Below are 24132 nucleotides of genomic sequence, written 5' to 3'. Positions count from 1 at the left end.
GTCTCCATTTAGAAGATCATCTACCTTCAGACCAACGTCTCCTCCTGCACAAAAGCCAGCACCAGGTAAATATCAAAGAAAAGGAACGAATGATTCCAAGCCATCTTCCAGTGTGGAAGCAAGCTTCTTCTCACTGGTATGTATCCCACACTTTCTTCTTTGCCTCAAATAGCCCTATAGCTCTCTAGACACAAAGCCATAGGAAACCAAGACTTTCACTTTAAGATAACCAGCCACCTGTTAAATTATAACTTCCTTCACACACACCTAAGATTTCAGTAACATTTAAAGATTAGAGAATAATCCTTATAAATATTCAATGAAATGTCTTTATTGCCCACTGACTACAAAAATCCAATTCTTCCTGAAAACAGGTCCTTCTGACTACAGAACGAAGCATGTCCAAGATATGAGAATGGGTCTGAATTCACCCCTCGAAATAGAAAAACGCCAAGCTGTTCCACTAGCTTGAGTTATCCAAGTGGTCAAATGTCATGGATGATGGCATTCTTTTCTTCAGCCCCTACATTTTGGCCACAGTAAGAGCCCACAGGTTACTGGGATTTTCTTCTGAACTTGGTTTGTCTTTGTATTTTAAAATATGATGAAATGTTTTCTTACAAATAGTCCATGACAAGTAAAGAAACTTGAGTAAGTGGGGAAAAGCATGAAGCCCAATTGTTCCTGTGGGCTCTGACAGGATGGTGACTCGGGAAGCCAATCTTCCCCTCTCTCTGAGCAGTGTCACCCACATTCCCAGTGGTGAGCTTATTTCTGAAGGGTCTGCCCTTCTTTTTCTTCCTTTTCACTGTCAGATGCTGTTGGCTCCATAGGAAGAGAATTGGCAGCAGATACACGAAGGCCTGTGATCAGTCAAGGGCTGAACATGAAAGAGTCACTTTATCACCTGTCCACTGAATCCAACTTCTCCTTGCAACAACCTGGAAGCCACAGATGAGCTCCCACTGGGTGCCCTCCTAAGGGAAACCACAGGGTTAGCAAGCATAAGATGGCCTCAGGACATTGAATGGAGACTCTATGCATCCCAACAGTCAGCTACTTAGATGGACTGCTGTCCATTCTACCCAAAAATTATCCATACTCTTTGTCTCTAATCAGAAAACAGACAAATCACTTGCCAGAGCTGTTGTTTTGAAAATGATTTGATCTCATTTTCTGACGTTCCCAAAGAACATATTTAGTTAATCAATCAATATTTAATAACACCTATTAAATACCAGGCACTGTGCTAAGAGCTAAGTTACTTTAGGTGCCAAGTGCTTTGGTAGTTGAATAGATTCTAAGGATCAAATCCAATAGGCAGATTTTCAACAGAGGAAAATGTGTGGGTTCTGCAAGACTTTAGACTCAGGAGCTCAACTCCAAAGAAGTCATTGTTAAAGCTTTGGACCATGAGCCTCTCTTTTTTGGGAGCACCTTCTTGACAGGTGAAATCAAATGGACCCATTCCCAACGTCAACCTAAAGGAACCAGGGAAGAGAGGCTTTGCCACCTAGAAATTCCCCAACCACCAACTGAAGAATTCTTCCCCTTCTCAAATAAACAGCAAAGTCCAACTTTGCTTAAAATTTCCACCTAGAATCTGAAATCCCAATCCATCCAGATATCCAGCCAGCCCCTAAATGTGGGCAAACACACTATTGGTAATGTACACAGTAATGGCACCTAGCACAGTGGTTGGTGAAAATCTTTTCTGCCTGTTCAACCCATCCTTTCTGTCTGTAAAATTCTGGTTTTGAACTATTTGATACTATCTATTTTTTAAATGTCTGTTCAGTATTAAAATGATTTAATAGCAGAGGGCAGTGAGTGACAGACTCAGCAACAAAAAACAAGGAGCACCAAGGTTTGTAGGCTGCTGAGATCCAAGGTTGAAAACTTTTCTGATACTCATCATCCCCTTAGAGAGAGAGACCGAACCCTGCAAAGTTCAGTCGTTAAAAGCCAGATGTGAAAGGCGTGCTTCAGCCTGCCATCCTAGCGTGTCAGTGACAGGGCTGACCTTGCCAAGTTCAAAGGATGCAATCAGAGACACGTCACTGGCTTCAAAGGCTCAGCCACAGGAGGAGGAGGGTCCTGGAACCCAGAGCCTTCCCCAGTACAGTGTGTGCCTGGGCCCCACCCCACTCGGACATGCAGTGATACTCCTGCTGCTCTAACTGGAGGTGGGACATTCATTAGATGAAACCACACAAGAAAAGGTTTTCACTTACATCTTTCTGGTTGGAGTGGAAAAACCTGAGTGCAAAGTTACAGGCCTGGGATGCAGCAGCGTATTGACCTAGAGACTCCGCATAGCGAGTCAGGAGATAGCTGGAAGAAAGAGCACATGCAGGTTAGGACTGCCCATCCCCCTGGAGCAACCCTACAAGGGTTCACACAAGTGGCTAAAGGGGGACCACCATGTAGCTGTGCTCCTCAGGAGAATCAATGCCAGGCTAGAGAACAACAGGGAACTCAGCCTCATGGGGCATTCCCTGAGTTATGACCTCAACCTTGGATTTTCAATGAACCCGATACTTCAATACAGCCCAAGCTTTATCCTATAGCATACTTTAAAGGCCAGGTTCCAGCATTCATCACAGAGGTAGAAAATACAGGGCCACTAGATGAGGCAATGGATAGAACACCAAGCCTGGAGGCAGGAAGACTCATCTTTGTGAGTTCAAATCTGGCCTCAGATACTTCCTAGTAGTGGGACCCTGGGCAAGTCACGTCAGCCTGTTGCCTTCAGTTTCCTTATCTGTAAAATGAGCTGGAGAAGGAAAGTTCAGTGACTATTCCAATGTCTTTGCCAAAAATAAGAAAATTAAAAATTAAAAAAACCCAAATGGGGTCATAAAGTATTGGACAGGGCTAGAAAACGACTGAATAGCAAAAGAAAATTTAGGCTAAAAAATCTCCCTCCTCCTAGTCAAAAAAGACATCATTTTTCTTTTAATCTCAAGAGTGTATAAGGTGTCCAAATGAAGTATTACATTCCAGTCCAGGGGTCATAAATAAACATGCCAATTCTAGTGAACTAACATGCCATCCCAGTCCTCTGGCAGGTTCAATTAGACCCATTTCATAGCAAATCACAGGATTCTAGGATTTAGAGCTAGAAGGGACCTTCAAGATACCCCTAGTCTAACTTGCACACTTTGCAGAAACTGAGGTTCAGAGAAGGTGGGATCTGACCCCAGCTCTCTCCTATCCACCTGTAGGACTCCATGGTCCATGCTGTCTCTACTTAAAGCTCTCCTCTCTCCTATTAAAGAGAACAGCACATGACAGCATCCCCTGAGGAGGATGGGCAGAGTGGGGCACACAGGGTGGGGGGCTACTGGCACAGCATTCTGAGTATATACTACCCACCCGATGGTGTCATGCTGGATGTGTTTGGCATCAAGGCTGGAGTACAGGTCCACCACAGGCTCAAATGCCCCAAGCAAGCAGTAGATTCGGACGAGCAGCAATTTGAACTGGGCATTGGAAGGGCTATGGGTTAAGCCTTCTTCTAGTAATATTAGAGCCTGCCACGCAGCCCTGTCTTCACCTGGAAGTTTAGGGGAAAAGGCACAGTTACCCAATGACACTGGCAGCAAAGGGGAGGTTTTGCCAGACAAATCCTCGCTGTAACAAAACTACCAACAGGAGAAAAGGTTCCAATGCTTGGTCAGTACATTTGCAGCCAACAGAGAAATTTCCCCAAGATCTGGTGCCTCAAGAGGCCCATTCAAGCTGCGTTCTAAAGCAAGCTCTAACTCTACAAAAGCAGGGGCACCTCAACACTGGTGCTCCTGGACCCTGGCCTCACAGGAAGTGCCATGGAAGAGGGTACACAGAGGCCACTTCACCCAGGGCAGCTTTCCTGACAGAGGCACATCCCCACCAAGGTCTTTTAAAATTAAGACAATGCAAACAAAGGGCAGTGGCAAGGTAACAAGGTGAACTGGCTAAGGCCAATTCCATGTTCTCCATGGTCTCAATCTAATATTGTCTTTCACATACTATGATAAGAAAGTCAGACCACCTTTTAGGAATGAGCGAACAGATGAGGAAGAGCTCAAAAAACAGGCAGCAAACTGTCCTCAAGACCCTCTATGGGGGGAGGACAGGACTAAGACCCACCAAGTCAGCACTTCTATCAGATGCCTGGCATGTGGGGCATAATGCAACCCCACACAACAGTCAGAGCAAACCCTGTACCAGCCCTCGAGGACCCTGTACCTGCTTCTAGCCATATGTCGATGAGCACATGCACGGCAAGGAGGCAGTAATAGTCTGAAAACTGCAGCTCTGTTTTCAAACAGGATTTCCCTGGAAAGGAACAAAAGCATCATCTCAGTATCAGTCAAAAATCCAACTGTCCCATGCACTGCATTCATTCCACAAAGCCTTATTAGTACTCATTGTGATCAAAGCTCATTTGTGACTGCCTGGGCCTCATAGAACATTGTCAAAAGGCAGTTACTGGTTGCCACGTTGGACCACAGCCCACAATAAGTTCCAAAGAAACACAGCTAAAAATATTAAAAAGGCCTCAGCATAAAAAAAATTAAAAATGAGGAGGAGGACAAATGGGCAGAGAAGGATCTTTCACGACTCCAGGAAGGGGAGAATTCTTAATAAAAAAAGGGACAGCTCGTGAAAGACAAAAGTCCTTTGTGTTACACCAAATTAAAAGGCTTTTTTGCACAAAGTCAATTCAATTAGGCAGTGTAAGAAGTGAAACTGTAGATTACTTGTATGTGTGTGTTTGCACCAAATATCTCTTAACCTGATAACCAAGCTATCTAGGGAATTGCCACAAATGCGTGAGACCAAGAATAATTCCACAATGGCTAAATAGTCAAAGTATATGAACAAACAATTCTCAAAAGAATTGTTAACTATTAACACCATATTCAAAACTGTTTCAAATCACTAGTAGAGAATGCAAATCAAAAGAGTTTGGAAATTTTACAACACACCCAGCAAAATGGCAAAGAATGGAAATAGCTGGGGTTGTTTGGGCCATGGGAAGACAGGCAGCCTAATACACTGCTGTCATGGCTAAGAATTGGTCCAAACTGCTCTGAAAATAATTATCCTCCCCCCCTCCCCCCAAAGGGACTTAAAATGTCCATTATACACTATAGCAACCAAGAGATCTCAGATTAGGCACAAAGTTCCAAGTCAAAGGCAGGAAGAATGTCCCACTGATACCAAATTATTCAGAGCAGCATTTTTTGATGGCAGCAAAGGCCTAGAAACAAAGAGGATCTCTTGAGGACTATCTGGAGAAACATGGATCCATGATGCAATGGATTATTATAGCATAAGAAAAAACGAGATACTTTTTGTGGTGGCAATGAATTGGAAATTGAGGGGATGTCCATCAATTGGAGAATGGATGAAAAAATCATGGTAAATTAAGGTGATAAAATATTATTGTGCTATAAGAAATGATAAGCAAGATGATTTCAGAAAAATCTGGAAAGACCTACATGAGCTAAGGCAGAGTGAAATAAACAGAACCATGAGAACACTGTATACAGTAACAGCAATATTGTAGGATGATCAAATGTGAAAACTTGGCTGATCTCCACAATATAATGATCCAGGACAATTCTGAAGAGCCTATGACGTGAAATGCTATTCACTTCCACAGAAAGAACTGTTAGTTGGATGGATATGGATCAAAGCATACTATCCTTTACATTAAGGTATTTAAAGTTTTATTTATTGGTTTTAGTTTAATATGAGTGTGCTCTTGCAACAAAAATCAGTATGGAAGTGTGTTTTGCATGAAAAAAAATTTTTTTTTTAATAATTATAAAGAAAAATGAGCTTAAGACTTGGGAGAAACAGAGGAAGGCCTGCTGAGGGATAGCCCAGATGACTACAGCAGCTAAGTATGGCCACTGTAGGGTCAGGATGAAAATGCTAAAATGATGTTCCTCCCTACTTCCCAGCAGAGGTGGGGAGCTGGGCCGTAGAATGTGGCCCATGCTACCAGAGACAATCTGTGTTTTCACTGGCTTCACTAAACTGGTTTCTTGTCCTTCCTCATCTCTGTAACAAGTGAGGGATTAAGGGATTCAATGAGGGGCATATTCAGAAATTAATGGAACATAAAAAAAAATAGCAGTTCTAGAAACAATCAATGCTGCTATTCCTGCCCAGCTGCACTCTGAGGGCTCAATGGGGGAGGGAGTGACCCTGGGATCTGAAAAGATAAGGCAGAGCTGAGTGGCACAGTAGAGAGGGTGCTGGATTTGGTGCTGGAGGATCTGGGTTCAAACCCTAGCTTGGCTACCAACTCTCCCTTGGTGACCTTGGGCTCGATCCTTCCTATCTCCTGGTCTCAGGGACCTCACCCATCTAATGAAGGGAAGTCCTACCAAGCTACAGAAGCAGCCACTGAGGTCAAGTCACAGCCAAGGCCAGGTGATGGCTCCTTGCAAGGGAAGATGCAGCCCCTCAGAAAGGTCATCTCTTGCTCTCACAGCCACAGGATCTCTACTGACATTGATGAAACCAGGGACCCACAGGATGGAGATATTTGTTTATAGGACGTACGACTTTTGTCAATCATTTCACTGATGTATTTTAAGGGAAGCAAAAAAATGAGTCCATACAATAAGCTTCCTAAATTTCCCAGACTCTCCTATTAGAGAGCCACAAAGAGTTCCCTAGGCCAATTCACCACATCAGGATGGGACATCCAGAAATGTCATGCCCAAGAAGGCCCCTGGACAGTCTCTTTACTTGCCTATTAATGCCCTCTACGCCTGTCCGAAGGGGAGCTCCCAGCCCCTGACCACCCCCACGGCCCTAGCAAAGGTAGCTTACCAAATTCTAGCCCATGATGGTATCTCAGCATCAGTTCCCGGACCACCTTCAGCTTCTGATCCTTATCCATGCCGTGATAGAGGCCGAGGAGTCTCGTCAGCTGTACCACACACAGGTGTTGCTGCAAGCCCTTGATGTCGGCAGGGAGGGCCAGCTTGTCTTCAGTGGGGGTGGTCAGTGAGACCTCTCCAAGAAGCTGATTGATAAACTGCCAGGGGAAAACAGAGGCTGTGAGTCTCCCTGGTCATCCCATCCGTCCTTCACTCCATTGCACTCCCCGCCCCTCCCCTGGGCCTGTCACAGCTATAACAGTTTGGCTAAACTTGTTCATCCTGCAGCCTCACCAACCAAATTATGGTGGCATCAAGGTTCATCCCACAGGAAACCTCCGTGGGCAGTGATAGTTCTGGCTGACGGCCTGGAAATGGAGGGTCCAGCTAGCAGCAGGGAAGAACAGCTCCTCTCAGTGCTGATTTTCTCCACTAACACTGATGAATCCACACAACTACCAGTGGTGGAAGTAAGAATCACCTGCACTGATAACACTCATGGATCTCTGGGTGGAGGAAGAGCCCACAAACCGAGCCTCACGGAGATGATGGACATCTCCTATAGCTCACTCATTCCCCAACTTCCTGCACCTCTTCTGAGACAAGCCACCATGTAATGATCTCATCAGGCATTGGCTTAACCACTTTGACAAAATGAGAAAGATTGTGGAGAACTGATGTTAAATTCCAGGATGAGCTAAGATAGCAATTTACTTTAACCAACATTTAAGCACCTACTGTGTGCTAAGACAATGTGGAAGAGATATAATAGAGTGGAGGTAGGCCACAGTGCCTTCATCGAGTTCACAGTTCAGAACTAACAAATGCTGGTGATAATGGATGGTCAATGCCCAAGTGTTCCAGAAAACAGTTTACAGGAGCTGGGGGATACAGTGGGGGGAGTAGAGACTGCTACTAAAAGGCTACGGGCCAGAGGAACACTGGAACAGGGCATAAGCCAGCCTGTTTGGAGCTTACCAAGGATGAAGGAAAGGGCAGATGACAGAATCACACTAACTATTAGTGCTAAAAAAGCCTTCAGAGACTTTTATTTGAGCTCCTATGCAAAGAAGCATCCCCACTGCATCATCACAGCAGCTAGCATTCGCTTTAACATTTGCAAAGCATTCTACAGACATTATCTCATTCGATCTTCACAACAGCCCTGTGAGGTGGATGCTATTATCATCCCCATTTTTTGGATGAGGGTTTTTAACTTTTTAACTAAGTGTGGACTTTGCTTTTGCTGGACTTTGAGTATTTATGGGGTGTCTAACAAACTCCATTAACTTAACTAAACTCAAATAACCTGGTAGTGGTAGCTTCTTTCAAATAAAGGCTAAGCACCTTGCCCAGGGTCCCAGAGCTAGTGAATGTTGTAAGTTGGCTATCTAATCAACAAGTTGTCAGATGACCTCCAGTGGAGGCCTCCACTATCTCCTACAACCCCTTCCATGATTAGACAGGTCAAATGATTGAGAATCTGCTTGAATTTACCTCCTTGCTACATTCACTCAGCACTGCTCCTTGTTCTGCCCCTGGGGCCAAACAAAATAGGGCTAATCCCTCTTCCATGGGACATCCCATTAAGTACTTGATATAGCTCTCATGGCTCCCCTAAGCTTTCTCTTTCCCCAAGTGAACATCCCTAGTTTTTTAGGTGATGAAGACAAGGGCACAAGGCCCCCTACCATCTGGGCCACCTTTCCACAGACACTCTTCTACCTAAAATGAACATGATGCTCCAGGGGTGATCTGAAGAGAGAATGGTACCAACTCTCTGGCTGCCTTACTTCCAGAAGTTCTGCCCTTCTGAAGGAAGCCCCCAATGACATTAGCACTGTACCTGCTATATTGCTTTCCTCACTGATTCAATTCTGCTCTTCATCAGTTCCTGGAGGTCTTTCCATTTCACATAGAAATCATCCTGTTCATCATTCTTTTTAGCACAATAGTATTCCATCACCATCAGATACCACAATTTGTTCAGCCATTCCCCAATCAAGGGACACCCCCTCATTTTTCAATTTTTGGCCATCACAAGCATTTTCCCTTATTATCTCTTTGGGCTGGATCAAAGGACAGGCATTCTTTTAAAGCCCTTTGGGCATAATTCCAAATTGCCCTTCCAGAATGGTTGGATCAGTTCACAACTCCACCAGCAATGCACTCGTGTCCCAATTTTGCTACATCCCCTCCAACATTTATCACTTTCCTTTGTTGCCATATTGGCTAATCTGCTAGGGGTCCTCACTGATTCAAGATGAAGTAAGGCACCAGTATTTGGGGCCTTGAATGGCACCGAAATTTGTTGTAACTCAAATTGCCAGGCATGGGAAGCCACTGTGTTGACCAAGAGTAACTTGACTATATCTATGAATAAGAGGATTTTAGCAGTGGTATGAAGAATGGATCAGAGAGGAGAGTCTAGAGCACACATTCATCCCTTGGGGTCTATGAACTTGGTTTTGATACCTATTTCAATATACTTGGTTTCCTTGTAATCCTACCTACCTATTTTATTTTATGCATTTAAAAGATATGGTTCTAAAAAGGGGTCCAAAGCTTTTATCAGAATGCCAAAAGGAGTCCAGAACACATAAAATGTGAAGATCCCTAGAAACAATAAGGAAGACCTAGAAGGAAGCTCAGTTTTAGTGCTGAGGAAATTTAAGGAGAAAATGCTCTGACAGGAGATGGAAGATGGAGGTCTAGAACTCACAACAGGTCAGTGTAGCATTCCAAGCATATTCACATCTAAGACATATAAATGATGTATGGTTATTGTGTCTTCAGACACAAGGTTATACTCTGATATTTGTGAGTGGACTCTTGACCTAGCCATGCTGCCTGTGTTCAAGACAAACTCATTAACATTTGGTGCAGAGTCAAATTCCTTTGTAAAAGCGTGGGTTGAGGTCAACCCACCCAAAAGGTGTCATCATTACCATCCCATCCAATCTGAATTATCTATGCTTTGTTATGTGGTCATTGATCCTGGCTATCCCCAATAAAGCCTGGGGTAAAGGCGTGATTCTTAAAGCTTCACTACTGTCTCTTTACTAAGGCCTCTCTTGGCCACATGCTTTCTATCTCAGAATCCTTACTTCCACGTGTCTGCAAGCTTCTCATATTTTCCTTTAATTCTTTTACCAAGGAAAATATCATAGGGGATCACACCTGCCCTATCCATTACTATGACTTGTCTCTGTCTGTCATTCTTCACCCATATTCTCAGACTCCTTGCTCCTTCTCGAGTCCCAACTCACAAAGGAAAAATCTCTTTTTGTAACCACCACTAACCAGGTTACAGTCAGGACTACAGACAAAACTTGGAAATCATATGAATAGCTGGAAGAAGCTATAAAAGTAAATCAGGGTACAAAAGAGAAGCATGTTCTAACAAGAGAAAAGAAAGCTGAGGCATATGTCCACATTAGGATGCAGAGTGTGGAGAGCCATCTAGAGAGATGGAGAAGCATGGCAAGATGCCTCTGAAAATGAGAGAACCCGGAGTTGGCAGAAGGCCGAAATTAGCACCAAATGTTATTCCAGTAATCATGGATTAAATATCAAAAGGCCAAATAGTAGACATTTATTAAGCACTGACCACATGTATGTGGGCATTAGGCGGTGCAGTGGCTAGAGCTCAAGGCCTGGAGTCAGGAAGACTCATCTTCCTGAGTTCAAATCTGGCCACAGACATTTCTTAACTAGGTGACCCTGGCCAGTCACTGTGTTTGCCTTAGTTTCCTCATCTATAAAATGAAAGAAAATGGCAAACCACTGCAGTATCTTTGCCAAGAAAACCCCAAATGGAGTGGTGCTGGGGATACAAAGAGGCAAAAGACAGTCCCTGCCCTCCAGGAGCTTACAATATAATGAGAGACAACAAGCAAAGAAATCTATAAAAAGCAAGCAATATAGTGTACAGGATAAATAAGAAGCAATTAACAGAGGGAATTCTATCATGTACTGAGGGGAAGGTGCAGAGGTTTCTGAGAACTTGGATCCAATCTCTGGGAGGGATTCTTTATGATCAACAACACATCTCCAACCTCTTTTGTACTTCTGAACAATTCTTCGGCTTTTCTGATGGGCAGGGTTTCTTTTCAAACTGGACTTTTACACTGTTAAACCCACTGCACTGGGTAGGCTGCCTTTTTCAGCCACACCCTCAGCAAGGGCCCCAGTGGCAAAGGCCTGGCTCATTTCTTTCTGTGCCAACAGTTCCCTCAGCTCACTCTGACTCACATACTTGGCATTCACTTTGAGAAACAAGGCTGCTGAGTGTCCAGAGATTTTACCGTTTCCCATCCAGTGGGGGGTTGGGGGGGTCTCTGAATCCCTGACTGAAAATCACCCATCCCAATTACAGCTGGCATCAGGCAAAACCAGAAAGGCCATTTCAACAAATCTCAGTCTTTAGCCACAGAAAACAGACACAATTCCCCATCCACTGGGGCCTTTGATGATTCTTGACAGACATCATAAACAGAGTGATCCGATGTACAAATTTTGTGTTCAAGTCCTTACCCATCAGTAAAATGGGGCCAGCTACCCAGGGTGGTTCTAAAGAGAATCTTTGGTAAACTTAAAAGTCAAAAAAAAAAACACCTTACTTTTGAACATGTTACTATAGAGGTTCATGCCTACCTAATTTAGTAGATAGGACCATAGGCTTTTTTAAAAAAACAACAACCTACTTTGTGTCAGGCACTTTACAATATTACCTCATTTTTTTTCTCACAACCATTGTGGAATATAAATAAAAATAGCCCCATTTTACAGATGAGGAAACTGAGATAGACAAAAGTAAAGTGATTTGCCCAGGGTCACTCAGCTAGTAAGCACCCACGACTGGATTCCAACCCAGGTCTTCCTGACTTCAGGCCCAGCCATCTGGGCACAGCTCCATCAGCAGCTTTTAGGAACAAATGATTTCCAATTCAGTCTGACACCACTAACAAGGCATGTAACTCTGAACAAGTTAGCCCTAATGGGCTTCAGTTCCCATCCTAGGGGGTTTCTGTTCTGATCAGAGTTCCTGATACTTCAGGGAATGCATGTAACAGACAGGATGAGTCGATGAGGATTCCCAGCATTGGCCATTAAGGCCAAATCCACCCTTTTGGGACTTTCAAATAATTTCAAACACCTTAATTCAGTCCAAGCTATCTCAAGACAAGCTATCAGGCCTCCATGCTTCATTCCCAACCAAGAGCAGAAACCTTTTAGGCTTGTCTTCATGCCCATCAGCACCCACCCCTTACCTTTGTACACCGTGAGGCCGGCAGGAGGTCTACAAACACCTTTAGGTCAGTGAAACAACAAGGCTTATCTCCAAACTTTTTGAAATATTGGAACATTAACTCTTCTGGATCACCTAGGAGACACAATCATCAAATTACTGAGAGGGCTATGAACATTCCCAAGCATGTCAGAACAGAAGCGATGGCTTTGGGGCTGGGTGCCAGTGAACTGTAGTACCTGGACCAGTCCCTGGCTTCAACTTTCACACAAGCTGCAGGTAAATGCCATTCGGAGAGGGTGAAAAGAGGGCAGGATCAGTCCAGAGCAAACCAGGAGTCTAAGAAAGGGAGAGGTGTCCTGGGAGAGCTCACCCAGAGTCAGCCAGATCTCACCACCACTCAAATCCCACTTCTCTGGGGGATAATGGAGGGTTTATAACAACACCTTCCTTCCAGGGGGGCTCCCAGGATCAAAGTGTTATACAAAAAGCTACTTACTGTCATTAATAACAACTACAACAATATGTGACAGGCAGCTTGGCATAACAGTAATCATGACAGCCAGCTCTTAGGGGTCTCAAGGCTGACAAAGTGATTTACAGACATTCCTCACTGAATCCTGGTAGTAAACCTGTGAAGTAGCGGCTGGTAGGATCTACATTTGACAGATGAGGAAACTGAGAATGAAGGGATTTCAGCAACTTGCCCAGAGCAGGACAACTAAATGTCTGAGGCCTGTTTCGAGTGGAAGAATTTGAACTTGTATCTTCTGTAAACCTTAAAATTTCTTAGACTTATAAATGTTGGAAATTTCACCATTGGGAAATTTCATACTTGAAAAATTTCGTATTGATAGTGGGAACTCTATTGGAATGTGAACCCCATTGGCATGGGAGGTTCCTCCTCCTCCTTTCTTAAGATTACTTTAGGACAGAAACCTTTTGCTGAACAATGGAAAGGGCTTTGACCTATGCTTAAGCATAGAACAGGAATTTCTTTGAGTCATGATTGATTTTAGAATTGATACAATAGAGATACTTGGAATGACAGAACCAGGTCTTGGAAATTACAATCTCCACCCTACTCAGTCCTAACAGGATTTAGGAAGGGCTGCAGCATAGATCAAAATTTAATTATTCCAATCTCTACCCTACTCAGGGTAACAGGATTTAGGAAGGGCTGTAGCAAAGGATCAAGATTTAATTATTTGAGAATATGACCTTCAACAGACATGTGCAAAGCCACAGACCTCTGGGCGGTCCTGGGTTAAGGTAGAGCCACCATTGGCACAGGGAAGACATGGACAGTGATTGGTAGATGTGAGAACTGAGGGGAGGGAACTTGGATGGTTTCCTTAAAGATAGCGGGGGTCTGAGGACTGAGGAGGTGGTTGGTTGGAGAGGTTTTTGGTCTGAGAGGTGGTGTTTTGAGGATTGGCTCTGAAGGAAGCTGGAGGTGAAGGCCCCTGAGACTGTTTCTCCATTTTGGTCACGTGAGTAATAGGGACTGATCTCCTTTCTTTGCCCCAGCTATCTAAGGGCTTGGGCCTTTTGGCCCAGCCTAAACAGAAGGGGTATTTAAGCCCTATTCCCTTCTCTCCCCTTTCTCTCTCCCTCTCTCTCTCTCTCTCTCTCTCTAATACCTTTCTTCATCCTGTTTGTAATTAAACTCCATAAAAGGTTGACTGCTGACTTGAGTTTTCATTTAGGAATTACATAGCTGAATTCCTTGGCGACCTTAAATTAATATATATCAGTCTTTTAAAGTGATTTCCTTGTCACACTTCCTAACTCCAAATCTGACATTATATCCCCTGAGCCATCCTCTCTCTCTCATGCTTGCAGGGCTTTAGTCAGGAAGACTTGCTTTCAAATCCCACCTCTGAGACATAATGGCTGGGGGGCCCTGGGTCAGTCAGAGTTCATAGCCCAGAAGACTTCTGAACACTCTAGGTCAATGATAGCAAACCTTTCAGAGACAGAGTGCCAGGCCCCACCCCATCCCCCAGAGACTGAGTGCCACATCCCCTGATTCCCCCTCATTTCATCACCCCACCCCCCTACCCCAGACAGGAGAGAGAGGAGGTGCTCCCTTTGGGCCGCTGGGCAGAGAGGCACGTGTGGAGAGGGGAGGAGAGTGGCCCGAGTGCTCTGCTCCCCTCCAGCTCTGGGCCACACTGTGAACTCTGCTCGCCTCTGACCCCACCACAGGAATCACCTTCACTACAGACTCAACAGGCTGCCATTTGTACCATGCCCTCATGCAGCCTGTGAACCCCTCCCCAACAGCACCTTACACCTGACAGGGGAGGGTGCTCCCATTGGCTGCCAGGCAGAGGAGCAGCAAAGTGAGGAATGTCCTGAAGTGCATGGAGAAGGAGAGGGGAACAGCTCTGCCTGGAGTCCCTCTGGCTTTCTAATAATGAAATCTGGCAGGCAATTGCAGGCATGCCCAAGGAGCAGGCTCTGCATGCCCATTTGGCACACATGCCATAGGTTCACCATCAAGGCTCTAGGTCATCCACTGACACATGGAAGTTTCCTCACTGAGTTCACCACACTGAGATCACAGGACTAGATCATCTGCCTTCATCTCCCCCAAAAACCAGTACTTAAGGATTATAAACCTTAAAACAGTAAATATCATGTCCGAATAATAACAAATCTAATCAGTACAATTAATTAACCCCTTTCTTTGCAAGTTTCTATAGTGCCTCTTAAGTGCTTCAATTTTAGGCAGGGAAGGGAAATGGGGAGAAGGAGAGACAGAAAGAGAAATGAGTGGCAGGGCAGAAAAACCATTAATCTCCAAGCCATTCTATCAGCCCTTGGAGAGAGGATGATTCCTCTCTGGCAATAGATGTAGTCCCCTGGTCATGACTGGGTTAAGTAGATGAAGGTGATCTTAAAATGAATTTACAAGCCCAGAATTCACTTAAGCAGATGGCAGAGGTGTCAAAGGGAGGTCAGTGTGGGCTGAATCCCAAAGAGCTGACTCTAGTCCTGGACTCCCCTTGGCCCAGCCCTGACCCCGCCTGCCTCTTACCCAGTTTGTACTCGTCATCCTTCCAGCCCTGATGCCGTAGGCGGCGGATGAGCTCCAGCTTGGCCAGGTATGGCCCTCGAAGGTGCCGTGTATTCTTTGCCTCTTCCAGGATCCTCTCTTCAATGAACTTGACAGCTTCTTCAGCTGAATAATGTACTTCTCCTTCCAGAGAGCTGGGGAGAAATGGACAGACATACAGATCTTTGGGCCTCTTCCCTCCTCCCAGCCCAGAGCCCCAAAGATCTGGCTGCAGCAATCAGGGAGGATGCTGGCCAAGGCTGACTGATTTCTTAACAAGCTTCACTGACATTTCAGGTATGATGTCCCTCCAATGTGTCATCCAAAACCATAAGAAAGATCGTCTGACAAGGTGGGTAACACTCAGCCCCAATTGTCCCCTTCACCATCAAGCAGGAGCTCACTGTGTCCACTGTCTGAAACATGCCTATCGTTCTTCTCATGGGTGTCAGAGCAAGGAGAAGTGTCATGGTCCCAGCAACATCAGGCTCAGTTCCTGATGTCCAAAAGAAGCCCAAGGGCTGCCTTCCCTCCCGCACTGCACCAACCATGGAGACAGGCCCACTTACTGTTCTCCTTCTGCAGGAGGGGTCCAGGCTTCACCAATGAGTTGAAAGATGGAGTCAAAGTAAGTCAGATAGAACTGCCAGTCATCTGAGCTAAAATAAAAGAAGACCAATATGGCAGGACCATTAAAGCAAGCACTAGCTACTTAGCCTTGGGGACCATGACCCTGGTTCTTTTCCACAGCTGGACCAAAGACTAGAGAGAGTGAAGATGGCACATTCCATCGGGTGCTCCCAAAGCAAAGGTCAGTCGTTGCTCACTCCACCCCCAGAGATATCAGAGCAGAGCCCCTCTTCTTTGCCCACATGAAGGTTGGCCATTCTTTACTTCCCCTCTTTTCTGGCCCAACAAAGGCTGGCAATCCTTCACTTCCCCTCTTCCCTGCCCCAGTGGGGAGGAGGCACCACAAGATTTCAGCCCCTACCTCCCAACCAGGTCAAGCATTGACTCACTTCTTTAACAAAAGCCTCCTTGATAGTGCATTGCACTCAGGCCACCTGCTCAGCTTCTTATACATGGCCATACACTTGTTTTCTCTGCTCTGGAGCTCACTGGTCAGCTTCTCTACAAGCAGAAAAGGGATTCATTTAATCAGATTTCCTTTCCTAAGAGGTGACTGCTAAGGTCAATGTTCCTGCTACAAGGGGAGTGACACGGAGCCTTCTTGTGAACAATACTAAGGAACAGGACCCCTGAAGCTTACCCAATTTTCCTAAAACCTCTACTGATGAATAAACTTCCTTCCCTCCCTCTATCACCTATGAAAGAGCAGGAACAAGAGATATATTTCTTGAAAAGCACACAGTTCACTGAGCTGGGCTGGTAGTAGACAAAGTTCACCTTCCAAGCAGAAATATCTGGCTTTGGCTAAAGTTATAGAAGGTGGAAAGATGGGGGGAAACAAGGAATGAGGAGGAGGGTGATAATCAGGGGGAAAAAATGAATCCAATTCTCAGAACTGAACCCAGAGAAGAGAGGAATCCAGAGCTTTTGGAGAAACTTGACAATTTACCCTTAGCACAGCTTGGCAAAAGAAGGTTAGAAAGGATTTTAATGGCAGGCCCAGAATTGTAGGATCAGCTAGAAAGCCCTTAGAAATCCTCTACTAGAGCCTGCATGAAAGGAGCTCATTCGGACACCCACCACAATTGGCAGACCTCCTCCATTAGAGTCAAATTCTCTTCTTATTTTCTACTGACAGAGAAAACATGACAAAAAGCTACCATGAATTCAGCAATGCTCTTCCGTCAATTAGGAATGTCTCCACCCTGAGATATATCATGAGAAGGCATTTCATGTGATGACTGACGGGCCTATGGTCTTACAGAGCCCCTGGCAACAACTTCCCTGACTGTGCCTTCAATAGCCAACATGGGATTGTGCCATTAACTCTGACAGTAAGCCTGGACCTCATTTAACCTTATTCACAGCTTGAATATTAGCCCCAAGACAGGATAAAACAGATCATGAGCCAAAGACATCATAAAACCGGGAAACTCCATACCAAGGCCAACCCCTAAATGGTATCTCACCATCCACAGACCACATTGCTGCCAGGAGGGGAAGAAAAGATACTACTTAGAAAGGGCAGCACAGGCCAGGCCCAGAGCATTGAGTCAGAGGCTCCTGGTTCAAATCCTGTCTCTGAAATCCTATGCAGCCTTGGTAAGTCATTTGGTTACCCTAGGCTTATTCCCTCCTATAAAACGAGGGGACTGGATTATAGCTCCTGGCATCCCCGCCAGTGCTATCTTATATTATGTTCCTGTGAAAATCTGTCCCCAAGAAAGGAATCAGCCATACCATACTGTACTGTGCTGAAAAGATTAGTATTTTTTGTGACGGATGTTGCAACTGCATTACTTAACTTATAATTTCATATTGTAGGAAATTCAGTCCTTTTAGTAAGAGAACTTAATGCCAGTCTGAAGGCCCACCACCCCTTCCCCAGTTCCTGCTGCCCCCCATGTGGTTACCTCCTAGTTTTCCTCTGATGACATCCAAGGCCTCCTGATACTTTCCCAAGCGCTCCAGAATCATGTAATAAAGCTCAACCTGAGGAGTAAAACCCAAAAGAAAATGGAAACCAAAAGATGCTTTCAGAAAGAATGGAGAAGCAATCAATTCTTGGGATTCCCAAAAGACAAATGCTAGCTTCCATCTGGAGGAAATAGTCTGAGAATGACCCAGAGGTCTATGGATGAAGAGATCCTACTCTGAGGATCAAGGGAAACCCATTCTTGAGGCCCTTATTAGCCCCCAGGGCTCCCTCACAGATTTACATCACATATGTAAATCATTTTTCAAACTTTTGAATCCTCCAGTGGGGCTGGGATCTCATCGAGGGTCACCTGAAGCAATTGCCAAATATTTATAAAGCACCGACTATGATTTAGGGGTGGGGAGGGCATATGCTAGGTGCTAGGGATGCCACATTAGAAGTAAAACACTGGCATACTACAGGATCTCAAATCATGCTACTTTGTGGAAAGATTTTAGTGGCAAAAGGAACACTGAAGGCCACTCTGGCACAGTGATAACAAAAATCAAGATGCCCTACAGTTAGCACTTTCCAGGACTCTTCAGTCCTCTGCAGTATGATCATTTCCATTCTGACAAATGAGGAAACTGAGGTTCAGTTTCCTTGCCTTGCCTGAGATCACAGTTAATAAGCAATAAAGCAGAAACAGGAGTCTGACCCCCCCCCCCATTCTAGGCCTCTCCCCTACATGGTATTTGCTCTGTCATTCCCCAAGTTGTACACGGAGAAAACTGGACCTCTGAATACCTACTTCAGCCTCCGCTTCTATTTTGTCCTCCTTGACCATTCTTTCCACCATTCTCTCAGCAAGGGGCAAAAACATGGTTTTGGAGAGGTTCTCATCCTGTGCGGAGATAGACTGAGGGAAAGGAAAGACATTGAGCTGTCACCTGAGTGGTCTAATTTAACTAGACGCTTACTCTGACCCAACTCTGTCTCTAACAAGAACCAAGCAATGTAGACAATCAGCTATCCTCCCGGAGATCTACAAAGCAGATCCAATTAAAGGGTGATTTTTAAGCTTGCCAAAATTACTCATGATAACAAATTTACTTTAGGAATTCTTTAAATAGCGAGTTCTCCAGAACTCCCAGAATTCCCCAGAAACATTTATTTTGTAAATGGAGGCACCCCTACATAGTGTTATTCTAGAAGTCATGAAGTGCTTTTCTTTTGAATTGTATTTAAAAGGTATAGCTGAGCTAGAGTAACTCAGCAAAGCCCAAGACGAGCCACATGGCCACACACTAGTCACTGAACTTTGTCAACCCACTCCCTCATCTGTAAAATGGAGCAGCAGCAGCTGACTCAGAGAGCGGCCCTAGGATTGAATGAGCAAACATGAACTCTGATCCTATTGGACAGTCCATTCATCAGAATACCTCTGAACTTCCCTCCTTGGCAACTGTGTTATGACCTAGTTCCTAGTCACACGGCATCACCGGAAGACCTCTAGGAATCCTACATGTGGTCACCAGGGCCTGTTCTCCCCACCCCCCACATGAGCTCACTGCTGGCCACCAGAGACTGTCTACTTAGGAATGAAGAATACAAACTTGGGCAGGAAGAGATGCACTCAGGGTCAATGAAGTTTTTTACCCAACTGTTGGCTGGCTGATTACTTAACTTCTGAAAACTCAAAGACCCAGTTAGCTTTCCCTAGCTAACGTCCTCTTCCCCAGTCCATCCAATGCATTTGTTGCTATGACCCAGGGCAACTGTTTCACTGGCTATTAAAAGATCAAACTGGACATTAAAAAACAAAACTGTGTCTGCTAGTGAGGAGAAGCAATCAAAAATCTGACTGGGAAAGTACACAGACAATACTCAAGGTACATCTTTGAAGGAGGCCTTACCCAGATACCCTACTAGAAGAATAATTCTTGTGGGCAATAACAGGTTTTAAAAAGGAAGTAAAAAACCAATCCCTCCATCCCATTCTGAACCCCATACTCACTTGCATAATTAAACTCATGACAGACCAAAAATAATAAGGGTTTTTTGGTACGATTTTATAAAGTGCCATTCCAGCCTGAAAGAGAAAAAGATAGTCTTTAACTTGAGAAATTTCTCTGACCCAAAGTAAGCCCTCAACCATCTCTGCACCACCATGATAAACTCCTCACCAGTAAGAAGCCCATCCAGCCCAATATTCCTCCAGCTGTTCTGAGATAGGCTGCCATCTCGCCCTAGGCAACCACCAGCTTCTGGCTTCTGGATTTGCCTAAACAAACCCACTCTACCTGAGATATTGTATTGCTATGAATCAAAAAATAAAATAAAATAAACATGGGAAGAGAATGGTCTGGAGCATGAGGTAAGCTGTAGTAGACAGCCAGGCAAGAAAACTCAGGACTCCCAGGTTTCATGGTTCTCACTGTACTGATCAAGGACGAAGGATCAAGAACAAGCATCCTGGCAGCCCAAAGCCAAAGGAGGCAAGAAACAGGCCCTAAACCAGGCCGTGCTATGGACAATGACAGCCGAACACCTCAGAATCCACTGTGAGCACTGGTCTGCCAAGGGGACCCTGAAGGGCAAATGTGTCTGCTGGGGTCTCTCTCTGCAGCTCCCCCCTTGTCTGATTCAAAACCATCCATCTGCCAAAATATCTTCTGCTGAATACAATCCTAAACCCAAACCCAAGCATCAGAACAAATGATCACATGAAGATGGGGTTGCCATCTCCTCCCATACCACAAGAAAGCTCAAAGCGGGGCTGCAGCCTGCTAGTTCTAAATGTCCCTGCAGATTCCTGACTCTGTATTTATTGGACAATGGAATCCTATACCATCACAGGACAAGCACTGGATGGAAAGAAAGTCACAGCTAATAGGCTTGAGTCCGAGTACCAAAGAAGATCCTACTCAGTAAAACCAAACTGTCAGTGATATAAAGGCAAAGTGAGGCAAGGCTTGGCAACGACTAAAAATCAAGTGGACATGAAAGCTTTGCTAGGTGAAATTCCCTTTAGTAAAAAGGTTATTTCTTAGACATATGGGGATTCACACTGCCCTAATAAAGCAGGCCCCTTATCTACCCGAGTCCTTCACTTTAAAAAACATGGGAAAATGGGGGCAGGGGTCCAAGCTATTTTCTTTTCTAGGCAGTCACTGTTAACCTAATTTGCAAATGCTGAGACAAGCTCCAATCCCCAGCACAGTCAGATAGTCTGTGCCCAAGCCACAATAGATCCCGTCAGGATACAGCCTTTCTGTGTCAGTGCCTATTTTCCAGCTGTTACACAGTTGTGCACACACACACTCTTAACGCCTCTGAATCAGATTTGGAACTCCATGCGGACAGAGCATCGCCCCAATGATCTTTTCATTCCTCACAGCAATGTTTTATACACAGTAGGTGTTTAACAAACGGTTGGTGTGCTAACGGATAAAAATAAAAACCAAACACAAGCATTTCTTTCTGAACAAACAAAGTAAATGAGAGGCAGTAGGACCTACCATGTGTTGAGAGCGGGGAATACAGAAGAAGGGAGCTAGAAGCTCCAACTCTAATCCCAGTCCTCAAGGAGCTCACATTTTAGGAGAAGATAACTCATGTGGATGAGTTTGACTGCAGGGTGAACGGGGAGGCCTGGAAGGCCTACAGGGGTAGCCACAGGGGATGATAAGACCCAGGATATGAGCCCCATCAGAAGGGTCACCACCAAAAGGAGGGGAGCATCAACAGGAAGGCTGAAATTAAGTCTCGTATGGCAGTCCAGCTGCGTGCCAGCTTTGGCAGGGATCCTCTAAGAAACCCATGGTGTCTAGGGAGGTCCATAGTGGGATGAGGTGGGAGTGGAGAAGTACCAAGCTTTGCATCGGGTCTGATACCCCAAGATGGGAGGGAGGACCTGGGGTGGCCTAGAAAGGAAGGGAAGAAGCTGGCCTTGAGAGTTGGGCGTACCTGGGTTCAAATCCTGCCTCAGATACAAACTTGGTGAGGACAGTTCTCTGTGCCTCAGTTTTCTGTCTGTAAAATGGGAATAGTAACACCTACCTCAAGTCATGAGAATCCAATGTAAATAAAGGGCTCTGTAAACCTTCCTTCTTAACAAAAACCAACTACCATTGATATTAATAAAATAACATTCTTTTTTCTAATGGCTTATAAATTCTACAGCCACACAGCCAGCTCCTTTATACCTTTAGTAGGATTTTTGCCCTTTACCAGTAATGAGCTTTCTCAGTGTCTCACTGAGGCAATGGTCACAGATAAAACAAAAAGAATCAGAGGCTAGGAAAAGAGGATGGAGAAAACAGCCCTAGGTGACAGCTCCCTCTTCAAACGCACAAGAGAAGCAACTCTGCCCAGCCTCCCACCCCTCCACGCAGCTGTGGCCGGTGCCCACCGGCAGGCAGTTACCTGCTGCATCTTCTTGTATTCCCCGACCCGTGCGTAGGCCATAAAGAGGTGAGAGTGGTACTCCTCACTGTTGGGGACCTTCTTCACAGCTGCCTCATAAAGCTTGGTGACCAGTTCCGCTGTGACAGAAAAGGGAAGATTTCAGCAGCAGTGCTCTTCCTGGTTTGGCCAAAGGGGCTTCAATTCCATGAGTCGACAAGCATCTATTAGATGCTGGCGACAGGCCAGGCACTGTGCTGAGCCTTGGGGACACAGGGGCAAACAAAACCAACGCTGCAGGGGGAAGGGCAAGGAGGAGGACACAACATCACCTCTCCTCTGGCATTTAAATTACAAGAAATACTTCAAACAGACACAAGCCCACGGGTACACCTAAGTCGTAAAATCCAATGGTTCCTCTCCATTTCAAAAAGAGACACAAAATGATTAAAACCAAAGTAAAATAGAAGACTCACGTCTGTGCATTTCCCGATAGAGAATGGTCAACGCTTGCAGGGAATTGTCATCAGTAGGTTCAAGGGCAGCAACTTCTCGTGCCAGGGCAAAGGCATCATCCTGCTTCCCAGTCCTCTGTAGCCCAATTGCTTTTAATACCTATGGAGGAAGGAAAAAACCAAGTGCTAAAAACAGAATTAAAAAGCCACAGAAGGGTAGCTAGGTGGCTCAGTGGATAGAGTCAGATCTAGAGATGGGAGGTCCTAGGTTCAAATCTGGCCTCAGACACTTCCCAGCTGTGTGACTCTGGGCAAGTCACTTTATCCTAATTACCTAGCTCTTTATTGTTCTCCTGCCTTGGAACTAATGGTTAGTATTGATTCTGAGACAAAGGTTAAAGAGTTTTTTGTTTGTTTCTTTGTTTTTTAGTCATATCCAAAAAAGTGTGGTAAACAGTAGAAAGAGAGCCAGGTCTGGAGTAGAGAGATCCTAGGTTCAAATCTGACCTCAGATACTTCCTAGCTGTGTGATCCTGGGCAAGTCGCTTAACCCCCATTGCCTAGACCTTAAACGGCTCTTCTGTCTTGGAAACTGATACTTTGTAAGGCTCCTAAAACAGAAGTTAAAGGTGTTTGTTTTTTAAGCCATAGAGAAGAAATAGGAACCCAGAAATGTCATTTCCAAATGTACATTAACTTGGGAGGCAAACATAGATTGCCAATCAAGAAGATGAAAGCAGATAATTCACTTTTTAGTGAACGATAGGCCAGTCTCCCCTCTCTCACTGAATGAATATGAATGGGGACTGGACAGGACCTGGTAGTAATTCAGCTGTCAAGGCACAGGAGCCATAAACAAAGAAAGGAAATATGAGTTAGTTTCCTAGCTGTGTAAAATGAAATGAGGGATTGAAGCCTCACAAATGAAGAGAAGGGATGGATGGACTGTATAATGGGGGGAGACTGTACAAAGAAGTGCTTTAAAAGCACTAGGAGTCTCTCCTGTTTAAGCCAGGCCAGTCTGAAAAGCCACAAGTGAGGGGATCCTCACCAGAGTGTCTGGCAGCAGTGGGAGATGTGTGTGACTATTTTAATTCAGCAAATCAAAAATTACTTTAGCTCGCCAAACGGACTCACCTTAGCACAATGCAGATCTTTGTGCTTTTTCAGCAGTTTATCAGCTTGCTGAATCGCCAACTTATTATTGCCGTTATCAAGATAATCTATGAAAGGGGAAAGAAAATACACAGGAGTCAGAGACTAGGGTGGCGAGGGCCACTTTAGGCAGCAGGGGGTTTCCCCCTTGGAGCCTTCAAGCAAAGGCTGCACAACAATCATTCGGATGTCTGGGGGGATGGGAAGGATGCCTGGCCCCTAATTCCCTTCCAACTCAGAGTCTGTTACAGAAAAAAAGTAGGTGATATGCTACTGATTTTCAAGAGGGTGGAAAGAAATACTACTTTCTGGTCCAGGCCCTCACCAAGGTCCCCTCCTCAATCAGCCCAGAAGGTTAGGAA

At 45.0% G+C, this 24132-nt stretch overlaps 1 protein-coding gene across 2 annotated transcripts in view; it reads right to left on the bottom strand.

Annotated features, from left to right (window-relative positions):
• The window catches only part of NAA25 (N-alpha-acetyltransferase 25, NatB auxiliary subunit), a 58617-nt gene that overhangs the window by 22167 nt on the left and 12318 nt on the right, over positions 1–24132 (bottom strand). For both annotated transcript variants that reach the window (XM_007490033.3, XM_001365871.4), the window contains exons 2-15: positions 23753–23838; positions 22637–22775; positions 22182–22300; positions 19771–19845; positions 18565–18672; positions 17749–17827; positions 16225–16336; positions 15775–15864; positions 15188–15360; positions 12164–12276; positions 6841–7048; positions 4234–4323; positions 3379–3559; positions 2235–2334 (exon numbers count right to left, since the gene is read on the bottom strand). In XM_007490033.3, the coding sequence (XP_007490095.3) occupies positions 2235–2334; positions 3379–3559; positions 4234–4323; positions 6841–7048; positions 12164–12276; positions 15188–15360; positions 15775–15864; positions 16225–16336; positions 17749–17827; positions 18565–18672; positions 19771–19845; positions 22182–22300; positions 22637–22775; positions 23753–23838 (1673 nt within the window). The remainder of the gene's footprint in view (positions 1–2234; positions 2335–3378; positions 3560–4233; positions 4324–6840; positions 7049–12163; positions 12277–15187; positions 15361–15774; positions 15865–16224; positions 16337–17748; positions 17828–18564; positions 18673–19770; positions 19846–22181; positions 22301–22636; positions 22776–23752; positions 23839–24132) is intronic.

The sequence above is a fragment of the Monodelphis domestica genome, chromosome 3, assembly GCF_027887165.1.
Source record: "Monodelphis domestica isolate mMonDom1 chromosome 3, mMonDom1.pri, whole genome shotgun sequence".
NCBI lineage: Eukaryota > Metazoa > Chordata > Mammalia > Didelphimorphia > Didelphidae > Monodelphis > Monodelphis domestica.
This window is presented reverse-complemented; position numbering and strand designations above follow the sequence as displayed.